At 41.6% G+C, this 17,030-nt stretch overlaps 1 protein-coding gene across 1 annotated transcript in view; it reads right to left on the reverse strand.

The window, feature by feature from the left end:
- The window catches only part of LOC108712760 (calsenilin), a 56,298-nt gene extending 45,044 nt beyond the window's left edge, over nucleotides 1-11,254 (reverse strand). The window contains exon 1 of the mRNA XM_041588146.1: nucleotides 10,929-11,254. Coding sequence (XP_041444080.1) covers nucleotides 10,929-10,934 — 6 coding nt within the window. The 5' untranslated portion in view covers nucleotides 10,935-11,254. The remainder of the gene's footprint in view (nucleotides 1-10,928) is intronic.
- Between the last annotated feature and the right edge of the window lie 5,776 nt (nucleotides 11,255-17,030).

Here is a 17,030-nt window from a genome sequence, read left to right on the forward strand (position 1 = left end):
CAGTGGAGCTGATTTACATACATAGGTGCTAAACTGCACAAGAGCAATTACCAACAAAACCAATCAGGAAAAAGCATTTGGTTTTTGGAAAATTAAATCAAAGGCCTGGTTGGTTGCTTTTGGCAACTGCACTTATGCACTTTAGCGCCTGTGTCTTTAAATGATCCTTATCCTGCCATGCTGATTCATGGCAGGATAAACATATACAGGTATAGGATCCGTTATCCGGAAACCTGTTATCCAGAAAGCTCCCAATTACAGAAAGCCCATTTCCCATAGACTTCATTATATAATGAAATAATCCAAATTTTTGAAAATGATTTCCTTTTTTTCTGTAATAATAAAACAGTACCTTGTACTTGATCCCAACTTAGATATAATTAATCCTAATTGGAGGCAAAACCCGCCTGTTTGGTTTAGTCAATTTTACATGATCTTCTAGCAGATTTAAGGTATGAAGATCCAAATTACAGAAAGATCCATTATCCGTAAAACCCCAGGTGCTGAGCATTCTGGATACAATTTTGAGTACATGCTGTCCTTTCTAACGCCACTAGGTGGCTGTCTGCAAACAAACATACTGCTTTGTAAAATTTCACCTGCTCATATACGGCATGAAGGTTAGTACAGACTTAATTTAGACATTTAGCTGATATGGCTCATCATCTTTCACCAATTAAGCAGGTCATTACCTTTTGCACTGAAATGAACAATGTTATGCCATGGTGCACAGTTAATGGTGTGATGCTCCGTCCAAATATTCATGATATGAAATTTGTCAAAATGAAACAGGACCAAGTTTTGGGGCTTTTAACATTAACAACAGCTGAAGGGCCATACATTGTTGAGCAAAGATTTAACTGGGGTCAGTCCTGAGCCATTGCACCTTCTTGCTCCTCAGGTTTAAATCTGAAATAATGGGGAGGAAGTGCATTGTGTACAAAAACATTGTGCTTTACATCTGATTTATGCACCTATTGGTCAATGAGCCTTCTCTTGTGCCATTATTAGTCATGCACTCCGAATATCATTATTCAAAGAGACATCTGCTATCAGGCCACAAGCATCTGTGCAGAGTGTAAGCAGCATGGCATAACAAGCTATATGTGACACCGAGGAACATATGTACCAACATATTTCAGGGCAACGCTGAATTTGTGAGCACACAAGTGACATTTCCTCCTCTCATGCAGCATTTGTCAGTATATCACTTGATGGATTGGTGCGCACTTTTCTATTGTTTCTCTTATTTGTAGCTTTCAGTGTTATTGATTGCTACGTTTTTTTACAGTATTGATTTTATTGATTCCTCCAAATTACTGAATAGCAAAAGGTTCATTTAGTCAGTATAATGCCGCTTACATACCTCCTCTGTTATACCCTTTCTGTTATAACCCTGTATTATACTCTCTCTCTGTTATACCTTCTCTTTTATTCCCTATCTGTTGTACCCCCTCTCTTATACCTCGTCTCTTTTACCCTCTCTGGCCATTTGGTTGCCCCTATGTGGATTGTCAACCTAGATTGAGGCTCTGTTTGGTAGTGCACTTGGTTTTTATACAACCAAAACTTGTCTCCAAGCCTGGAACTCAAAAATAAGCACCTGCTTTGAGGCAAATGGGAGCAACTCTCTTTTATACCCCCCCCCCCCGTTGTTCCCCCTCGGTTATACTTCCTTTGTTATACTGCCTTTCTTACACCCCCCTCTGTTATACCTCCTTTGCTTTTCTCCTCCTTTCCTGTTCTTCTTTCCCCTTATCTGGACAGTTGGATGCAGTGTAGGAGTGAGGACCCAACCTGAAGACTCACCAGAGGTTCCCAGTGTGCCAGTCTTTATGGAAAACCCTGTATTTAATTTTCCCAACATCCCTTCTATGCTCCATGTGCTTCCCCCCTGTAGCATTTCCAGCAATGCAGTTATTCTTACCCCCCATATTTAATAAAAGGGACTAAGTTTGCCCAGTAGCAATAACCCACAGTAACCAATCAAATGTTTGCTTTTGAACAGGTGACAAGTAAATTCTACCTGCTGATTGGTTGCTCTGGATTTCTGCTCTTGAGCAAACTTAGTGCCTTTTATTACATAGCCCCATTCTTGTTTCTGTGGGTATCAGGTACATCCAATGGAAGTTAAATTAAATTCTCACATGCTCTTTCCAGCAGAATTGGGCTTAGAACTAGGAAATATCTATTCTGGCATGAATTTGTGGTACATCTCTTAAAAACCATAAGAATACTATGGGTAATATAATGAAGGGTGCAAAATATGCCTAGCTAAATGTGAAGAACCACAGCCAGTCAGACCTGAGGCTTCAACCTTGGGTTCACTGCCGGACCCCCTCTATGAACCATGTGGGTGGGTCGCTGAGACTGCCTATTGCAGCTCCTCTCTATAAACACAGCCTTTTCTTCAAAAGCGGATGTCTAATAAAGAGGGCATGGGGAATGAGTGTTTCTTTCCACTGCCTTATTATATTATTGTTCTGAAAGCACAAAAAAAGAGAAACAGAAAAATACGATTACAAGCTCCAGTGAGAAATTACCTGAGCGGAAATAGTTCATTTTTCATCACTCTCATGGCATGAATATTTCAGGTAATGCTGCGAAGACAAAGAGTCCCACAGCTACATAGGCACATATAAACATGGGAAGAAAAAACTCACAATGCTCTGGAAAAGCTCATAGTAGCTCCTAGGCAAAGCACATGGATACAAGTCCTGTAGCAACAAAACATGACTGAAGTCAATATAGAAGTAGGAGCAGGGCAAGAGCACTCAATTTATCTTTTCTAAAGTCCTTCTGTTTTAAGCATTTCTTTTTAAGGTGCTGATGACCTATCCCAATGATGACCTATGACAAAAAGCCCAAAATTCACTTATATGACAATGACTTGAAATGACCAGAACAAGTGCTTATCAGGCAACCCCCACTTAAAAATATGCACTGCCACATATTTAGGCTAGGCAATGCAACTTGTAAAACCACTTGGTGCTTTAAAGCTGATGGAAAAGTCCCCAAAATCTCCTACTAGGTGTTCCTTTGACTTGAATGGGAAGCAGATGGAATTGTCATGAGTGGTGCAAGACTTGGAGTAGAAAGTACCTTTGTGGCTAACTCTCCTACTCTTGGTGGACAGGGGGTCACAGGCTGCAGGGTCTGCTTCATTGAAAGTTGTATCCCCCCCAATTAAGCTGCTCTCCTACCTGAGAGCTGGTGGGGGACGCAAGCAAGCAGCTGGGGAGTGTCAGTTTGTGTTGCAGATTGCACCTTAAGTTACACAACTGGTTGTCTTGATTTGATGGTCAGGACAAAACATGTCAAAGTGTTTTAATGTTTATGGATTCAGAAATATCAGATAAATGATTGACATGCAGGAATTCTTATTGCTATGAGCCTCCATGGGTGGCACTTCCTATTACTTAGCAATCCATCAATTGACACCAATAAAACACCATCAAAACACCATCAGAATGTCTTTTGTCTTTGATTACAATGGAGGGTGCTCCTCCACTTATTTGGAGCACCTCATGTTGTAATTAACATTAACAATTCACAATCCCCAGAGTCATCATAGTACTGCAAGTGGAATGGGTTATTGTTGAATGGAGGTGCCATTCTGCTGATAATTAAAGTTTTTGGGATAATTACTAGCGAAATCTGAAAACCTCTAAAAGTACAAATTGATTTAAAAATGTCCCTATAGGATCAGCGTTGCTCCCATTGATTTCTATGGGACTTTGGCAGCTTTAACTTGGCACAGTTTTGTATTAGAGGTTGTCGTGGCTTTAACACTTAAAAGGGAACTAAAGTCTAAAGTAGAATAATTCTAGAAATGCTGTATTTTGTATACTAAACATAAACATGAGCTTACTGCACCAGAAGCCTAATTAGAAAATTGTTTATGTTTTCAAAGTTGGCTGCAGGGGGCTGTCATCTTGTAACTTTGCAAGACCAAGACTATGCACATGCTCAGTGTGGTCTGGGCTTCAGTTGGGAGGATAAGCTTAGGGATCTCATAAATTATCAAAACAGAACAAGTCAAATAATATCTGCCATAAAAGGCAATACAGCAAGACTGATTAATAATCAGAATATACAGACTTCACTGGGTCTGTGGACACAAATCTCTACAAGGTTGCCAATTGCTCTACAGGGAAACAAACAAAGCTGCTCAAGTTCTGGGAAGTAAGGTGTGGAGGCTCCCCCTGCTGTTTGAAAATATGATTGTTTCCCTGCAGAGCAGTTAGGGACTGTCTGAAGTTTCCTATCTGCAGCTGTCAGAGCAAGTACAACGAAGGGGGAATTTCACGGCATACAGTCCGGTTTATTATAAAAATGATACAAATTTTTTAATTAAAGTATATTGTAGATTTTTTTTTTTCATTCAAGAAACAAAAAATGGGATTTAATTTTTTTGCCTTCACATTCCCTTTAATACATTTTGATTTTTTTTTTAGAGTTTTTGAGAAATACAAAAAACCCTATGAATTTCTAGATAAAAAGTATTGAACAAAAATAGAAATCTGAATTTTTGTCAATTGCCTACCTATTGTTTAAAGGGTATAATCAGAAAAAAAATCAATATCCTTTGGATTTTTGATGGTGGCATGTCAATAACAAGTCTACAGGCCATGGTTGCAATCAGGGGTACTGTAGGAGATCTGCCCATAAATAAAATTGATTTAAAACTCACTCTGGTTATCTCTGTTACTAATTATGCCTCTCTCTCTATATTGTACATTTTCATAAAGTTACTTACTTATACTGTATATTTTAAATGTAAAGCAAGATATAATTACATGACTCTTAATTATAGAGTTTTTTTACTCTATTGGTTGGCGTTCTATCAAGCCTCAGTAAGCCTAGAAGGGATCATTCTCATATTCATTGTACTGTGTTCTATGGACCTGTAAGACCATCTCAGTTCTGCCATTTCCCCCACCTTCCACTATAAATAATAGAGATAGAGAGCTTTTGTTTTCTTTTTTTTTTTATGCAATCATTCATTATTTAGAGTGGGAGGCTAATTAAAACAGACAAGTACACCTAGTTTTTCTTATCCATGATGAATACCAAGCTGGTAAAACTCAAATCAGGGGGAAGGAGGAGTAGGGAACTCATTATACAGCAGGAGACGTTAATAGTGCAGCAAATGACCAATGGCATGGGTACTGCAGGAAAGAAAACTGTACTGCAGCCGGGGGAGACGTGTGTTTATAGGCATGTCCAAACTGCAGTCCTCCCAGAAACCAATGGTTCAGTTACAGCTAGAGCTCGGCAGTCTCCATATCACTGACGAATACTGTAGGGAGATTGCAGCAAGGAAGCTGGAGAAGATGCTATATAGCAATAATGCATGTCTCCTATGCATGTTTTAGACTGTAGCATGGTAACATGGTCCAGGGCTGAAGGGGGTACTCTAGACACCAGTGCTTATTAGTTATCCCTATCACTTTAAAGTTCTGCACAATACCACGGAAACATGGTCCAGGGCTGAAGGGGGTACTCTGGACGCCAGTGTTTTGTAGTTATCCCCATCACGATAAAGTAAAATAAGTTATCACTCTAAAACAGATGGGCAGGCATGGTTTATAGAGATTATAAAGAAATTTATGGAGAATGGAATATGGGGAATAACAATTGTCCATGAAAGAGATAATGGGACGACACAGCTATCCCCTACATAGAATGTTTCTCCTCATTTATTTGTATTTTTGCATACATTACCGGCTATTTAAAGCATTGTGCCATAGGGATATTTTTGGGACAGAGAAAGTGTGTGCTTGGGACCCTGAAGGAATAAATGAATTCATAGTGAGAGGCACACGGAGCAGGAAGAACAAAACACAAAGGGGCAGATTTATCAAGGGTCGAAGTGAATTCGACGGAATTTTCAAAGTTAAAAAATTCGAAATTCGAAGTAATTTTTTGGATACTTCGACCATCGAATAGGATACTATGACTTCGACTTTGAATTCGATTCGAAGTAAAATAGTTCGAATATTCGACCATTCGATAATCAAAGTACTGTCTCTTTAAAAAAAATTCGACTTCAATACTTTGCCAAATGAAACCTGCCGAAGTGCTATGTTAGCCTATGGGGACCTTCTAGTGCAGTTTTCTAAGTTTTTTGAAGTTGAAGAAAAATCGTTTGATCGATGGATGAAATCCTTTGAATCGTTTGGTTCAAAGGATTTCATTGTTTGATAGAACAATTTTACTTTGACCGCAAAACGGTGAAAAAAACGTTGACTTCGATATTCGAAGTCGAAGTAAAGCCATTCGATTTTCGAAAGTATTTATCAATTCGGAATTCGACCCTTGATAAATCTGCCCCAATGTATTGAGTCGAACACAAATATGAAACCGGGAAAACGGGAAGCACAGGAGTCTGAAGAAGGGAACATAGAGACTGAGGGACATGAAAGCTGCTGTCAGACAGATATTCAGACATCACGGAAGTCTCAGTGAACAATCCACATTGTTTGAGTAAAGTAATGAAGCAGTACCACAGCGCTGAAAACATTGTTTTAAGCACTGAGATTCTAATGAGTCAAAATAATAAGACAACAAATCCCTTGCACAGTGCTGAGCACCTTTGGGGTGCACACTATTTTTAACAACCTACTGCCATCCCTTTCAGCCTGGCTCCAAGCTTATTTTTGTGTTTGCTTGTTGTAGCAGGGCAAACTTTTTTCAGCCTACTATATGTATGCCAATGCACAAGAGACATAGCAGGAGCTTTACTATTATTATTTTGTGACTAATGGTCCCATGTTCAACTGACACCATATGGAATATAGCGAGCTGCTCCTGCCAAATGGGGTCAACTGTCTGCTCAGACTTTTGGGTTCCAGTTTCTCAAAAGACCCCAAAATTGGCCCTCCTTTGAACAGGTGGCTATTGCCTAGTTTTATTAAATGCCAAATAGGGAAGGCGCAACGGTTTTGGGAGAAAGCCCTTCTTCAAGAAGGGGATTGTCCCACCTACAATGCTCTGTATTTAAAGGAGAACAAAAGGTATAATCTCTAAAGGGTTCCAAAATATTAGGGCCCCCCCAGTGATTATAATTGCTTACTAGATACCCTACACCTGTCTGAGCCTGTAGAAAAGAAGTAGTTCTACAAAAATATCCCCAGGCCAGTTAGATTTTCTGCTAATAGGAGCACAGGCCCAGGGTATCAGGTAAGCAATTACTGTATATTTACTAGGGGTGCATAACATTTTGCCATCCCCAATTATTATACCTTAGTTCTCCTTTAAGGATGTTGCTCCATAATGTTTGCACCTACACTGTTGCATATAATAACATAGATGATAGTCACCTGTTTATAGGAGTACCATTGGCCTATTTTGTGTTTTGCTGATGTACCAAAAGCTGGGAGAACCCAGACTCAACAGGTCATCAGGACTCAACAGCTTCAGGTTAAGCAGTAACAACCTTAGTCTTTTTGGGCACTTTGTATGTACTAAGGCCTCCAGTACCTCATGTACAGTCCATGAATCTTTTTAGGACTGATTGGTGATTTATAGTGGTTTCCGGCCATTGTAGAACACTTGGGTATATAATGGGGATTATCTTGATATTGATAACGACCAGCTGAAATATTTGGTTCAATAAAAACCTGTTTTTCTTTGCTTTTTTTTAAGCTCTGTAAATGCAGATTTCTTTTTATAGGCATTCAGAAAGAAGACAGAAAGGTAAGACTCAAACAGGGATGAAAGCAAAAAAAATACGAAAGTGTTGAAAAGTAAAGAATCATGGAGAAAGATCTTGGAACAGAGAAACGGGAGGACTGTGTCAAGGGCAAAGAAGACAAATTAAGAAGTAAAATTCACAACATCTTCCATTTTAATATATTAGTACTAGAAATAAAAAAACATGGACCATGAAGACTGCCCACCATTTCCACATTAAATATATAAATAAAAGGGATTATGGTCACTTGATTTTTTTTCTATGTGTTTTATAAAACATGTCAGCCAAGGTTATTTTCTATAGGAAATCCAAACACTCTATGGCATGGCACAGGGCCGGAACTAGGGGTAGGCATAGTAGGCACGTGCTTAGGGCGCAAATCTGGAGGCGGGGCTAGGCGTGTACCTGCTCCGTCGCCTACCCCATGTCTGGCCCCCTCTCTCCCTGACTGTGTGCACTATATGCTTGTCTTTTTGCGCCCTGCGCATGTGTGCCTGCCAGCAGCAACTCACGTAGGCATTCCACGCATGCGCCCCAGCTTGCGCATGCACGACAGCGTTACCTCATGCATGCATGTATGAGGTCCAATATGCGTGCTCAGCCGGCGCCGCAAATGGCCAGGTTGTCTAGGGCGCCTGGCTGGCCTGGCCCGGCTCTGGCATGGCACATGTTACAGTTATGGGTGTTTTGCCCGTAGCCTTTTCCTGCACCAAAGGCTCCTACTGTTGTCAATGGAAATCACATGAAGACACCTGAAAAACATTGGGAATCATACGAAGATCAACTGTGCTTGGTGTTTTCAATAGGGGTGATTTTGATTATGGAGGGCAGACTGCCCCAATCGCCAACTGACCTAATAAAACAATGCCCAGTCGTGATCAAACCTTGGATAACCATCTGCACGGCACAAGAAAGCCCCTACAAACCATATATTTCCCTAAATTTATAACTGGTCGGTATAATGCCATTGTTTCATAATGTCACATTTCCAATGAAATCATTAAAATTCATTGTAGCATTTTGTGTTGCTGCCTTTCCCTACATAAGTAAACGCATTTTTATCTGTCTACAGTCAGATAATCAATGTTCTAATTTTTTAGTTTAATTGATCATCTTCATTTAGTTTTAAGCCCCTGTAACTGTCCCATTAAGTATGTAATATTGATTTCTTCTTTATCCCTTGCCATGCTAACCCCTCTCCTTCTCAGTGGGACGGGACCGTGATGGGGGCAGGGCTAATCCCCAATCGCCGCGTCAATCATGGGGAATCCTGCCCAGTTTTACTTATTTGGAAAACCAGCGAGGAAGTTTTGACCTGGGCTGCCCTTCAAAATACTGGGTTATCTGGGTCAAAACCAGACAGGTGGCAACCCTAAATCCGGGCCCCCCTGTTCCCCAGGCCCCCTGAGACTGCGGGGGGTCCTCTATAGTTACACCACTGGGATTATAGATCCTATACCTATATAAGCACACATATCCTGCCCACAATTTTACAGTTCTCGCAACAAGGAAAGCCAGATCCAGTCTGACCAGACATTTCTAGGAACTTCTCCAGATCTCATTTTGACCAGACAGCATCCAAGAACCTGTCCTGTTCAACCTTACTTTTATGGGGGAATGTAATAAAAGTTGCAGGCTGATACTGGTTGACACCTCATGCACACTTGAACAAATTCACAGTTTGATAACCCCTTGTATGGGGCCAAAAACCCCACTTCTCTGATTGGTAGCTGATCATGGTTAAATATCAGTCAGCAATTCTGCAAAATCCCATTGGGTGAGGGTTACATCAATGCGTTCTGCTCCCCCCAGGGTCTGCATGGGACAGAAATGATCTGATCATTAATCTATTGCCTGCCACTTGTGTTGCCAAATCTGGCAAATATCACTTTGTTAGGCATCCTTTTATTTGTCTATGCCTGGCTGGCTTCGTTTATAATTATAGCAACAGGCAGTGGCATGACTAAAAGATATAAAAGGTATTTGGGATCATAGCAATAAAAAAATGTTAAGAACCCTTAATCTGTAGGAATAAGAAATTTATATTTAAAATGTTTTTGGTCAGTGACCCAGTGGGCCCTCTTGGGCCCCTCAGTGTTGCAGATTCTGCTCCGTCTATAGTTATACCCTGGATGAAGGAGAAAAACCGTGAAGATGCCATTCAACAGTGAGGAGTATACTGAGAAGTTAAAACATATACATTTTCAAACAATTGAGCTAACGGAGGAACTTTTTTTAGAAGTCATGAAGGGAAGGAGCAAAAAAAGTTGAATTTTTCATTGCACAAGCCACTAAGGATGTCATTCCTTTTAATTTCAATTGCTCCTACTGAACTGTTCAAATGTCTGCTGTGAGAACATGCCCTCAAAAGCCCAGCTTTGCTACAGCATGCCTAATCTTCAAGGATTTACTGTTGTTTTGAATGTTTCTCATAAATAATCAAAATAGCAAGCTCAGTAAAAGATGGCTGGTTCAATATGGTCCCATAGGTTTCAAAATCCTTTCCTTTTACTGAGAGGGTTGAACATATCCTAAATAGTGCATGGTGGGAAATGTCATTTTAAACTGCCATTTACTGAAATGATCGTTATTGTGCCTCCGATCGGGTGAGTTTGTATATAGAAAGGTTGGGTGTGCAATGCTGTATCCGCGCTGCTCATTAGTAGGACAGTAGGAGGGGGTGCCAGAGAGGGATCGCTGAATGGAGCAGCTGTTTCTGGATACAATCTGCATCCCTGTGATCTTCAGTTAATGGACTGAGTGGGATACAGGAAAATATATTCAGCTCCGAGAATGGGATGAGAGGAGTGAGCCAGGGAAAGAAGGAGCAGGAGAAAAGCTCAGAGGCAAATATGCAGAAGCAAATAGTCTTGCTAAAGTAGATAAGAGGAAAGAACAGGTGCAACCAACTGTCAGAAGGGAAAAAAGTGGCAAACAAAGTAAAAGAAAGAATGGGCAAAAAAGGACAGAAGAAAACAGGAATCTGGCTTGGAAGAAGAGGATGGAAAGCAGGAAAGAGGGGAATGACTGGAGGACAGGTGAGCATTAATCAGGAAAAGGGGAAAGGAGACATAAGGATGGAAGTAGGGGATGCAAGGAAATGGAACATTACAAGGAAGGCAAGAGAAGAAACAGAATGAAAGAAACAGCAGCAAAGGAAGAGGGACTGATCTAAGGGTAGAGGCTGGTTGGGATGGAGGTGCAGGTAGTGACTCCAAGCAGCCCTTACCTGCATGGTGACTGGCTACACAGCTGAGCAGGGGGTGCTGCAGACTTGCTGAGACTGGAAATGTGTGTGACAATGGGAACTCTCAGCAGCATCTCTTCTCCTCCCAACCTCTTATCTCAGTCTTGTGAAAAAAAAATCCTCTTGTGCATTAACTGTTTCCTTCCTGTCTCTCTCATCATGGCCAAGCCCTCATCTCCTTGCTCTCACTTGATGCTGCAGAGGTCAGCCAGTGTTTGCTGATGGGCTCATTATAACAGCTTCGACAATATGCTAAGACTCGTTGCCCCCCCCAGCAAATGTAAGCCTCCCATAGAAACACTTGCATTTCATTTTGTGAAAATGTATAAGGTAATTCGACACCTATTAAAGCAGAGGGTTCCCAATTTCATAAAAAAAAATCCATTGGCTGATCATTAAATGAAAAATTTTAAAATTAAAAAACTTTAATTGATACTACTAACTAGAAATAAAATGTAGCATTGCTTGTGCAAATACGCTAACATTAGAGTAAATATGCTGTGATATAAGATTTTGATTTTGAAAAAAAATACAATTTTCATAAATCTCTGTACTTATTGATGCAGGGGCACCCCCTCTCCCCAATGGGAATATATTTTAGGCAGCCAACAGACTAGCACAATAATAGGAAATTAACAGATAATGTGCAGCATCCTACACCCACCCCCGCATCTCCATGGTAACAGAACCCAAGTATTGCGGCCCACACATTGAGAGAGGGGGTCCTAACATGAAAAATACCTTATTAACCCAAACCCGTGTACACACAGGCCCTGCTTTATAGAGAGCTATTTTTACTGCTGTAAAAGAGACAAAAATAGATCAAGTTCTGAAAGCAGAGTAACACAATTCACACACCCACAGAGAGTGGAGGAATTATTTACTCTTCATAGTCCCTACAGAGCGGAAAAGGGAAAGTAGATGAGATGATAAGAACTTTGCACACGGAGGAATGGATTAATCAGAGTATCGGAAGAAAATCTGCTGCAGACAGAAAGGCGTAAACCCTAAATCCCCAGGGGGCAGACATTGTGGAGGAGGATTTAGAAAAACTGGGATAGATTCATGGAAAAGCAACACAGCAGAGATGGCTGGGAAGAAGGAAGCAGGTTGAGCTGCGTGGGGTTTTTATTGTTGGGTATAGTTTACTATGTGCAGAGCTTTTCATTCTTTATTATTTCTTATTGAAGCTCTGCTGGGGGAGTCAACCATGGACTATTCCTACAAGGTGCCTATTCCTGTCTAGGTGCAATAACTTAAAAATCCTCCATCTGAACAGCTGGGGGATATGGATAGAGATGTCGCGAACTGTTCGCGCGAACATCGGGTGTTCGCGCTCGCCGGAAGTTCGCGAACGTCGCGCGACGTTCGCCATTTTGGGTTCGCCATTGTTGGCGCTTTTTTTTGCCCTCTCACCCCAGACCAGCAGGTACATGGCAGCCAATCAGGAAGCTCTCCCCTGGACCACTCCCCTTCCCTATAAAAACCGAAGCCCTGCAGCGTTTTTTCACTCTGCCTGTGTGTGCTGAAGAGATAGTGTAGGGAGAGAGCTGCTGCCTGTTAGTGATTTCAGGGACAGTTGAAAGTTTGCTGGCTAGTAATCGTTTTGATACTGCTCTGTTATTGGAGGGACAGAAGTCTGCAGGGGTTTGAGGGACATTTAAGCTTAGGTAGCTTTGCTGGCTAGTAATCTACCTTCTACTGCAGTGCTCTGTATGTAGCTGCAGTGGGCAGCTGTCCTGCTTCTGATCTCATCTGCTGACTGCTGCAATAACAGTAGTCCTTGTAAGGACTGCTTTTATTTATTTTTTTGTTGTTTTACTACTACTACTACTACTACTATAAGAGCCCAGTGCTATTAGTCTAGCAGTGTTGGGGAGTGGGACTGGTGTGCTAATCTGCTGCTCCTAGTAGTTCAGCAGCACCAACTTTAATTTTTTTTTTTAATATTCATTTTTTTTTTATTTTACTTTTTTTTATTTTACTACCGCTGTAGTAGTGTATAAGTTGACCTTTTAGGCATTATTTGCCCTGTAGGCATTATTTGCACACTGTTTTCTTCAACCCGCCATCTAGCTGTGTGACCTTGTTCACATTCTGTCTAAATATCCATAATATTACCGTCTCCAGAAAAAACACCGGAGTGACTTTTTTCAAGCAGCCATAATATATTTTACGCAATCCGTATCCACCGCTGTAGTAGTGTATACGTTGACCTTGTAGGCATTATTTGCACAGTGTTTTCTTCAACCCGCCATCTAGCTGTGTGAGCTTGTTCACATTTTGTCTAAATATTGATAATATTATCGTCTCTAGAAAAACCACTTGAGTTACTTTTTTTCAAGCAGCATTCATATATTTTACGTAATCCGTATCCACCGCTGTAGTAGTGTATACGTTGACCTTGTAGGCATTATTTGCACACTGTTTTCTTCAACCCGCCATCTAGCTGTGTGACCTTGTTCACATTCTGTCTAAATATCCATAATATTACCGTCTCCAGAAAAAACACCGGAGTGACTTTTTTCAAGCAGCCATAATATATTTTACGTAATCCGTATCCACCGCTGTAGTAGTGTATACGTTGACCTTGTAGGCATTATTTGCACAGTGTTTTCTTCAACCCGCCATCTAGCTGTGTGAGCTTGTTCACATTTTGTCTAAATATTGATAATATTATCGTCTCTAGAAAAACCACTTGAGTTACTTTTTTTCAAGCAGCATTCATATATTTTACGTAATCCGTATCCACCGCTGTAGTAGTGTATACGTTGACCGTGTAGGCATTATTTGCACACTGTTTTCTTCAACCCGCCATCTAGCTGTGTGAGCTTGTTCACATTTTGTCTAAATATTGATAATATTATCGTCTCTAGAAAAACCACTTGAGTTACTTTTTTTCAAGCAGCATTCATATATTTTACGTAATCCGTATCCACCGCTGTAGTAGTGTATACGTTGACCTTGTAGGCATTATTTGCACACTGTTTTCTTCAACCCGCCATCTAGCTGTGTGAGCTTGTTCACATTTTGTCTAAATATTGATAATATTATCGTCTCTAGAAAAACCACTTGAGTTACTTTTTTTCAAGCAGCATTCATATATTTTACGTAATCCGTATCCACCGCTGTAGTAGTGTATACGTTGACCTTGTAGGCATTATTTGCACACTGTTTTCTTCAACCCGCCATCTAGCTGTGTGAGCTTGTTCACATTTTGTCTAAATATTGATAATATTATCGTCTCTAGAAAAACCACTTGAGTTACTTTTTTTCAAGCAGCATTCATATATTTTACGTAATCCGTATCCACCGCTGTAGTAGTGTATACGTTGACCTTGTAGGCATTATTTGCACACTGTTTTCTTCAACCCGCCATCTAGCTGTGTGAGCTTGTTCACATTTTGTCTAAATATTGATAATATTATCGTCTCTAGAAAAACCACTTGAGTTACTTTTTTTCAAGCAGCATTCATATATTTTACGTAATCCGTATCCACCGCTGTAGTAGTGTATACGTTGACCTTGTAGGCATTATTTGCACACTGTTTTCTTCAACCCGCCATCTAGCTGTGTGAGCTTGTTCACATTTTGTCTAAATATTGATAATATTATCGTCTCTAGAAAAACCACTTGAGTTACTTTTTTTCAAGCAGCATTCATATATTTTACGTAATCCGTATCCACCGCTGTAGTAGTGTATACATTGACCTTGTAGGCATTATTTGCACACTGTTTTCTTCAACCCGCCATCTAGCTGTGTGAGCTTGTTCACATTTTGTCTAAATATTGATAATATTATCGTCTCTAGAAAAACCACTTGAGTTACTTTTTTTCAAGCAGCATTCATATATTTTACGTAATCCGTATCCACCGCTGTAGTAGTGTATACGTTGACCTTGTAGGCATTATTTGCACACTGTTTTCTTCAACCCGCCATCTAGCTGTGTGAGCTTGTTCACATTTTGTCTAAATATTGATAATATTATCGTCTCTAGAAAAACCACTTGAGTTACTTTTTTTCAAGCAGCATTCATATATTTTACGTAATCCGTATCCACCGCTGTAGTAGTGTATACGTTGACCTTGTAGGCATTATTTGCACACTGTTTTCTTCAAACTGCCATCTAGCTGTGTGTATTATCGTTTCCAGAAAAACCAACTGAGTTTTTGTTGTTGTTGTTGTTTTTTTAAAAATAATGCCAGGCAAAGGCAGGCCGCCACGCAGAGGCCGTGCTAGGGGCCGTGCTGCTATGCAATCCTGTGGCCCTAGCAAATTGCCCAGTTTTAAAAAGCCAATGACCCTGAACTCCCAAAATGCTGAAGAGGTAGTTGACTGGCTTACACAGCACACCCCATCCTCTACCGTTTCTAACTTTACCACAACATCCTCCTCATCCTCCACTGCTATGGCCACCCCACGTAACACTTCCTCCACCACCGGTGCCCCTTCTTCACTGGAGTCAGAGGAGTTATTTTCCCATGAGTTTCTTGAACTGAGTAATGCGCAACCATTATTGCCAGAAGAAGATGAAGGAGATGAGGACCTTACACCAGATTTAATTCTGGCAGAGAACACGATAGAGATGGACATAATGAGTGATGAGGAGGAGGTCCCCGCTGCTGCTTCCTTCTGTGATGTGTCAGAAGAAATTGATGCATCTGAGGAGAATGATGATGAGGAGATTGATGTTTTGTGGGTGCCTAGTAGAAGAGAGCAAGAGGAGGGTAGTTCAGATGGAGAGACGGAGAGTCAGAGAGGCAGTAGGAGAATAAGACTTAGAAGAAGCAGGGAGGACAGCCCGCAGGGATCAGTAGGGCAACAACATGTATCGGCACCTGTGTTCAGCCGGCCAACGCACCCGCCATTGCCGCCAATGCCGCCAACTTCTACTGTTACCGCCAGATCGCACACTTCCAAAAAGTCAGCAGTGTGGGATTTTTTTAATGTGTGTGCCTCTGACAAAAGCATTGTAATTTGCAATGAGTGCAGTCAGAAACTGAGCCTTGGTAAGCCCAACAGCCACATAGGTACAACTTCTATGCGAAGGCACATGAGCGGCAAGCACAAAGCACTTTGGGAGCAACACCTCAAAGGCAACAGGCAAACTAAAAGCCACACTCCTTCTGGTCCAGCATCTTACTGCTCTACCTCTGCTCTCCTTGACCCGTCTGAACCACCCTCCACTCCGCCTTCCACCTTGACCACCTGTTCCCATTCCCAGTCATCTGCCACCAGCCAAGTTTCTGTGAAGGCCATGTTTGAGCGTAAGAAGCCAATGTCTGACTGTCACCCCCTTGCCCGGCGTCTGACAGCTGGCTTGTCTGCACTCTTAGCCCGCCAGCTTTTACCATACCAGCTGGTGGACTCTGAGGCCTTCCGCAAATTTGTAGCAATTGGGACACCGCAGTGGAAGGTACCCAGCCGCAATTTTTTTTCTAAAAAGGGAATACCACACCTGTACCAACATGTGCAGAGCCAAGTTACCGCATCTCTGTCACTTAGTGTTGGGCCAAAGGTCCATATGACTACTGACGCATGGTCCTCCAAGCATGGTCAGGGCAGGTATGTCACCTACACTGCCCACTGGGTGAACTTGGTAATGGCTGGGAAGCAGGGAATGGGTAGCTCAACAACAACAGTGGAGTTGGTGTCACCGGCGCGGATTGCACGCGGTTCTGCCACCACCTCTACTCCTCCATCGCTCTCTACCTCGTCTTCTTCTTCTTCTTACTCTGCTGCTTGGTCCTCCTTCTCCTCCTCCACACCTGTGCACCCCCAGCTCCCCCTAGGCTATTCGACGTGCCAGGTACGCCGTTGTCACGCTGTCTTGGGGATGACGTGCCTGGAAAGCAAAAACCATACCGGATCTGTACTCCTGTCATCTCTGCAGTCACAGGCCGATCGGTGGCTGACCCCACACCAACTGCAGATCGGAAAAGTGGTGTGTGACAATGGAAGCAATCTGTTGGCAGCGTTGAGACTAGGCAATTTAACACATGTGCCCTGCATGGCACATGTGTTAAATTTAATAGTCCAACGTTTTGTCTCCAAGTACCCAGGATTCCAGGACGTTCTCACCC

This window comes from Xenopus laevis, chromosome 3S (genome assembly GCF_017654675.1).
Source record: "Xenopus laevis strain J_2021 chromosome 3S, Xenopus_laevis_v10.1, whole genome shotgun sequence".
Classification (NCBI taxonomy): domain Eukaryota; kingdom Metazoa; phylum Chordata; class Amphibia; order Anura; family Pipidae; genus Xenopus; species Xenopus laevis.